The sequence below is a fragment of the Zonotrichia leucophrys genome, chromosome 4 (assembly GCF_028769735.1).
Source record: "Zonotrichia leucophrys gambelii isolate GWCS_2022_RI chromosome 4, RI_Zleu_2.0, whole genome shotgun sequence".
NCBI lineage: Eukaryota > Metazoa > Chordata > Aves > Passeriformes > Passerellidae > Zonotrichia > Zonotrichia leucophrys.
In genome coordinates, this window is record NC_088173.1 from 55,234,896 (window position 1) to 55,241,658 (window position 6,763).

At 49.3% G+C, this 6,763-nt stretch overlaps 1 protein-coding gene across 1 annotated transcript; it reads left to right on the plus strand.

The window, feature by feature from the left end:
• The first annotated feature begins 2,938 nt into the window (after positions 1-2,938).
• On the plus strand, positions 2,939-5,242 carry DRD5 (dopamine receptor D5). Its single transcript, XM_064711788.1, has one exon. It carries the CDS (start codon positions 3,181-3,183, stop codon positions 4,636-4,638), a length of 1,458 nt encoding a protein of 485 aa, XP_064567858.1. The 5' UTR covers positions 2,939-3,180; the 3' UTR covers positions 4,639-5,242.
• The last annotated feature ends 1,521 nt before the right edge of the window (positions 5,243-6,763 follow it).

Below are 6,763 nucleotides of genomic sequence, written 5' to 3' on the forward strand. Positions count from 1 at the left end.
CTACAGAAAGTTAAAAAAGGATGCTAATAACCTATAAATGCAAAAGGCTTTTATCTCAGGCTCAAAAAATTTTGATGGCAGTGGATGGAATGTTATAACAAACGTCCCCATTAAATGATTGTTTCTCTGACCTGATGCCATTATGAATGATCCCATAAAATCACAAAGCAGTTGTCCTGTTGCTCCTTCCTGCACCACTTCTTCCCAACTCACTGAGTCTGTCAGCATGGGGGTCTTAGTCTCACGTGCCACCCCATCACAAATTAGGATTTCTTTCTACTACCACTGAAAATATTCTTGATCTCCTAATGCATTCCTTTGCCTTGAAAGAAAGTTTTGAATATGCATGCATGAAATGGATCAGCATTGGAGACCCTGCCACTGATGCACCCATTGACAGCTGCACCTTTGGGCGACAAATCTTCGCCCAGCTCAAAGCTGGATCTTTATCCACAGGGAGCTTTGGGGAACAACATCAGTTCACACCAGCTGGAAACCAAGAATGATTGCTAAAGATTAAATACGTGGGAAAGGATATTACATCCTCTAAATTCTGTGTTGCAGGATTCAGACAGCCAAATACAACTCTTGGCCAAAAAATGGGATATTTTTGAAGGTCTTCCACTTTGGGTCCACCTATTGCAGACAGTAAAGAACAAAGCATAGCAAAACTTTATTCTTTAGACATCTGACAAGTGTGCTGTTATAATTTTTGTTTCAATGAGTTAAGGCATCTTTCCCATCTGCTTGCACCTCCTCTGTGCCTGACTCCAGCACAGCCGGCAGAGCTGGCAGGAGATAACACACACCTGCACCTCTGATTTGTACCAAGCTACCAGTGTGGGCAAGGGGCTGCTGAGTTGTGAGCAGGCTATGTTTTACTGGGCTACTTTTGCTATTGAGACAGATACCTACACGTGTGTTTATTTAAATAGCTCATGCTTACTGGCAGCACATGTGTAAACACACGTGTAAATACACAGACACCACATTACAAGCAAATGCACACTCCTCTACATTGCTGAAGCAATGAATATAAGCTAAACAAACAACTGGATCATTGATTTTTGGAATAAAATGTCCCCATTAACTACATTAAAAAATATCCCCATGACAAGCAGCTCCAATGGGCATGTGCACAAATACTTGTGCAATCTGCTTCTTCGTTTAGAGAAATTGTAGGAGGCATTGCTTAGGAAAGCAGAGTTTGTGCAAGCAACACATTGCCTCAGCACCAGAGCTTTAGTCACACTGTTTAGAATTCAGTGGTGACAAAAGCTAAATTCTTCCTCCGATATTAAATATAACTCTGCTTAAATGTAGAAAAGTAGCGCCAATTTCTTAAGCGAGAGCTAAAGTGAAGCTTCACTTTTCTTGTGACAATTTTATAAAATTACCTAAAAGGTTTCAGAATTAGATTTATTTTTTTCCTTTTCCCTCTGTATTTAGTAACTCTAGCATTTAATCTTTCTTCATGTCACTGCAGATCCAGCAAGGTGTAGTGATTCTTGTCCTTCCCAATCTGCCTGGAGAAGCAGCTGGAAGGCCTCTGGAGAGTGTCAGTCCTTTAGCCCTTTCAGTGCCAAAACCCAGGCTGCTGAGTCAAGAATAGGCTTGATCTCTGGCAACTGCTTTGAAAAGAAATTAAGTTTTAGGGGAACTAAACCAATTGTATTTCCAATAAAAATAACTAAGACACGTTCTCCGAAGAAACTCAAGCATGACATTAGCACACGGTGAGTCCAAGAGCATTAACACCTGTAATGCTCACGGTCATAGTCTGTTTCTAGTTGTGCTGGAGCTCTACGAGAGAGTGATCATCTAGAGCTGAAGAGAGAGAACCGATTTCTCTCGGCTTTCTGCCGCAATACTTAGCATCAGCGAAACCACGAAAAAGACGGAGCGCACTCAATTTCCATCCCTGTAGAGACTCCGCCGCCGCTGCCACAACCGCACCTTCAGCCCTTTCGCTGCCGACGAAGAGACGCGAGCTGTGTCCGTGCCCGTCCTGACAGTCCTCTGCCCGGTGCTGGGGTCATTTCCCGCTCCCGCGCGGACCGCCCTGCTCTTGTGCCCACGTCCGCGACGAGAGCCGGCGAGGTAGTCCGGCACGCGGACAGCCCTCTGCCCTCGGGCATCTCGCGGTTTCATCCCTTCCCTCCTCCCCCCTCATCCCTTCCTCTTCCTTCTTCCTCCCTTGCCATCCGCTCCACTTCTCCTACGCCTTCCCGTGCCTTCCACTCGTCTCGAACCCCTGCCCTCTCCCTCACCTTCCCTTCCCCTTCCTTCCTTCCCTTCCTCCCTTCCCTTCCCTTCCTTCCTTCCTTCCCTTCCTTCCCTTCCCTCCTCCCTTCCCTTCCTCCTTCCCTTCCCTTCCCTTCCCTTCCCGTCCCGTCCCGTCCCGTCCCCGGCCAGCTGCGGTGCCCGGACGGGGCGTCCCTGGCGGCGGAGCATGCTCACAGGGCGGCGGGGGCGGGCGGGCCGGCCCGGGCGGCGAGGATCGGGCGGGCAGCCCCGGTGGGAGCGCCGCTCCGCCGCGCTGGGAGCCCGGGCGGGCACGGGGCGAGCGGAGCCGCCAGCCCGGGCGGCAGGCACCGGGAACGGCGGGGGCGTGGAGCGAACCCAGAAGGAGTGTGCCGCGGGCAGGGTGCGCGCTGAGCCGCGGAGCCTGGCAAGAGAGGAGCGCGCTGAGCCGCGGAGCGGGAGCGCAAGCGAGAGGACGCGAGGCGGGAACCCAAAGCGGGTCCGCGGGACAGAGACCCGAGCAGGAGGACGCGCTGAACCGCGGAGCTGGAACCCCTGGAAGGAGCCGCGGGGCGGAGACCTCGAGCAGGGGGATCCGCACTGAGCCGCGGGGCGGGGATCCTGAGCAGAGAGAGGTACTCGCACTGAGCCGCGGGGCGGGGATCCTATCCTGAGCGGAGGTGCTCGCACTGAGCCGCGGGGCGGGGACCCCAGGCGGGGTTCCTGGAGCCGGGAGAGGGACCCCGGCGGAGCTGGCGCCGCGGTAGTGGCGAGGCGCGGAGCCCGGAGCGCGCTGAGCGGCCGAGCGGGGCCGTCCGGCGGGGGTGGCGGTGGGGCGGGGGGGCAGCGGCCCCATGGGGCCGGGCGGCGGGGCGGCGCTGGCTGCTCGGCGCATCCCGGCCGGAGCCGCCCCGCCGCCGGCGGGAGCCGCCAGCGATGCTGCGGGGTGGCCGGAGCCCACTGCCCCCGGCGACGGGGCCCCCCGGCGAGGCGCGGGGCACGGCGGGTTCCCCCGGGGCGGCGCAGGTGGCGGCGGGCAGCCTGCTGGCGCTGCTCATCCTCTGGACTCTCTTCGGGAACGTGCTCGTGTGCGCGGCCATCGTCCGCTACCGGCACCTGCGGAGCAAGGTTACCAACATCTTCATCGTGTCCCTGGCTGTCTCGGACCTACTGGTGGCCCTGCTCGTCATGCCCTGGAAGGCGGTGGCAGAGGTGGCTGGGTACTGGCCCTTTGGGGCTTTCTGCAACGTCTGGGTGGCCTTTGACATCATGTGCTCCACGGCCTCCATCCTGAACCTGTGCGTGATCAGCGTGGACAGGTACTGGGCTATCTCCAGCCCTTTCCGCTACGAGAGGAAGATGACCCAGCGCTTGGCTCTGGTGATGATCAGCGTGGCATGGGCGCTGTCTGTGCTCATCTCCTTCATCCCTGTCCAGCTCAACTGGCACAAAGGTGGGGATGTTGTTGCTGCTGCTGATATTGAAGATGGATTTGGCACTGCCTGGGCAGCAGCAGGTGCTGTCACCACCTGGGCAGAAGATATGAGTACCACATGGGCGGCATTAGCGGCAGTGAGACCCTCTGATGGGACCTCTGGCAGCAATGATACCCTCACTGGACCATCGGAGAGCTGTGACTCTAGCCTCAACAGGACTTATGCTATTTCCTCCTCCTTGATCAGTTTTTATATCCCGGTGGCTATCATGATAGTCACCTACACCCGAATCTACCGCATTGCCCAGGTGCAGATTCGTCGTATCTCTTCCTTGGAGAGGGCAGCCGAGCATGCACAGAGCTGCCGGAGCAGCCACGTTGACTGCCACCATCACACAAGCCTCAAGTCCTCCATCAGGAAAGAAACCAAGGTGTTAAAGACGCTCTCTGTCATCATGGGTGTCTTTGTGTGTTGCTGGTTGCCATTCTTCATCCTGAACTGCATGGTTCCCTTCTGCGAGAGCCCACCCAGCGACCCCCACGCCGGCCTGCCCTGCGTCAGTGAGACCACCTTTAATATCTTTGTCTGGTTTGGTTGGGCTAACTCTTCTCTTAACCCCATCATCTATGCCTTCAATGCTGACTTTAGAAAGGTTTTCTCCAACCTCCTGGGATGTGGTCAGTTTTGCACTGGTACTGCAGTGGAGACTGTTAATATAAGCAATGAGCTTATCTCTTACAACCAGGACACCCTTTACCATAAGGAGATAGTGACTGCTTATGTTAACATGATCCCAAATGTGGTTGACTGTGAGGAGCATCGCGGGGACCCTTTTGATAGGATGTCCCAGATCTCCCCTGACCATGAGGTTGCCACTGACTCTGCCTGTGAGCTGGACTGTGAGGGGGAGATTTCGCTAGGCAAGATAACACCTTTCACTCCAAATGGTTTACATTAAATTGTGTCCTGGTCTGGTCAGTTCTTCTTGCAATATAAAAGAAAATATTAGCACTGACTGGAAACACCTGCTTGATGATGTGCTGTAGCTTGGTCAGTCAGTTTATGCTAAATTCACTTCTGAGGGTAGTACTTTGCAGGGTGTAGACACTGTCATACAGGGCCTGGCGGCACAAACTGAAATCAGCACTTCCCCAGGCTGAGGGCAGACCAGGCAGTCCTGGTGATTAGCTGTGGTGAGGTATTGTGGTATAATTGCAGTCAGTTCATGTTTATAATGTGTTTGCAAATGAAAGGTGCCATTGTCACTGCTAAGTATTATGACTTCTAAAATCAGGGAAAGATGTGGCTGGCATAGACATTAAATTAAAAAAAAATTCTGGGCTATTGGTTTATTCAGATCTTATGTTTCTTTTCCTCCATTTTTTTGTTTGTTTAGTTTTTTTTTTTTTTTTTTAAGATAGAGATAGTGAGGTGGTGATTTGGATGATTATTTAAATGCGTGTTTCTGCCAAAACAGTTTATGTGAAATCCTTGTGCTCCTAGGCGGCGTTGTTGCCTATGATATCCTCTGTTCCTGGATGAATAAATAAAAGTTATATTGATCAAGGGTTTATTATCTTTCATTTGTCACCCTGAAAGGTTTTATAACAAGTATTCCAACTAATGTTTCTATATGAATAGTTAGAATTACTAACAGCTTAACCCTATTATTTTAAAAGCAAATATTCTGGATAGAAAATACAGTTTTTGACTAAAAGCAAGGCTCATAGGAATTCTTGACATAGATGCACTTGTTTATGTGGCTCTTACAGCTAGATTTATACCTGTTTTTCTTTAATATTGTGGTGCTATCCCTTTCTGCAGCCAAGAATATCAAGTATACATATGGATAAGCTATTAAAACTTTCCATTTGATTCTGTACTTGAACTTTGTTAAAATGTTATTGATGTAAAGAGTTTGGTGATAGAATTAGGAGCTGGGTGTGTCTAAAAACAATAATTATGGTTGAAAATTATATTAATAATCATAATTTCCCATTGCAGACACTAGAGAACTCATTCACACAGAGAGAAGAAAGCAATTCTGATAATGTATTTTTTTTAGTTACTTATTAACTGGAATTTTAAGGTGCTGTAAGTACAACTATACTAAACATTTTAAAGCAATCTTTAAAACTGAAAAGAGTATTTTAGACTCTGTTTCTATTGAATCACTTACATCAAATGTAATATTAGAAACAGTTGTAAGCTTTCAGCTCAGAAATCAAAACTGATGCTATTTCCAAAACAAGTGATCAAAGGTAGTAAAAGCAATACCAATATTTATTTCAAGTTTTTGCTCACAAAGTGAACAACACTTGGATTAATTTGCCCTTTAAAAATACCTGTGCCATGAGCTGAGCAGATTTAAGTTGAGTGGTAGGTGTAGGTTCTGCAGCCCTCCCCCCTAATGGCCCTGAGCTGGGGCCTCCCCATCCTGTCTAACTGGGGGCTGAAGGCCCCTGTAAGATGTGTGGGGAAAAAGTGGGATCTGCATGGATCAGGGGAAATAATTTAACCAGAACCCTGGGACTTGTGAATGTTATGGGCTTAGTATTGAGCCTGCTTGGAAGTCAAACCCTTCATGCTGGTTTGGGGTTATCTTCCACCCCCTGGGGATATGGGGTGGGAGAAGCACAGGAGGCATGTGATTGAAATCCCTTTGTGGTGGCTCTGCTGCAATCTGGTCTGCAAGCAATGTTTTATGTATTTAGTCTTTGATATTAATTAGTTGTGTCATCTTGGATTACCTTTTCAATTGCTTGTCACTGAAGATTGACATCTACCTGAGCTTTTTTTTTTTTTTTTTTTGCTGCTGATATGAAATCTCAGTGTGATATCCCTTTACAGCTGTCCTTAGGGAAGGGTCTTGTGACTGTGGCTTAGGGAAGCTTGAAAAACTAATCTCATGCTCATAACCAGGTTCAGCCTACTAATGGATTGACACTGAGGGTGAATACATTCTTATGCTAAAGCAATCCTATGTTGTTAGAGTTAACCATAGTTCTAGCCTGCTGCTTAGATAAACTTGCCCAGAATAAAATAATTTTCTCAAATGAAAATGAAGGAAACTGCTTCTGGTG

Bases quoted from the DNA above. Each gene is read 5' to 3' on its own strand.
- DRD5 (XM_064711788.1), top strand. From the start codon at position 3,181: ATGCTGCGGGGTGGCCGGAGCCCACTGCCCCCGGCGACGGGGCCCCCC.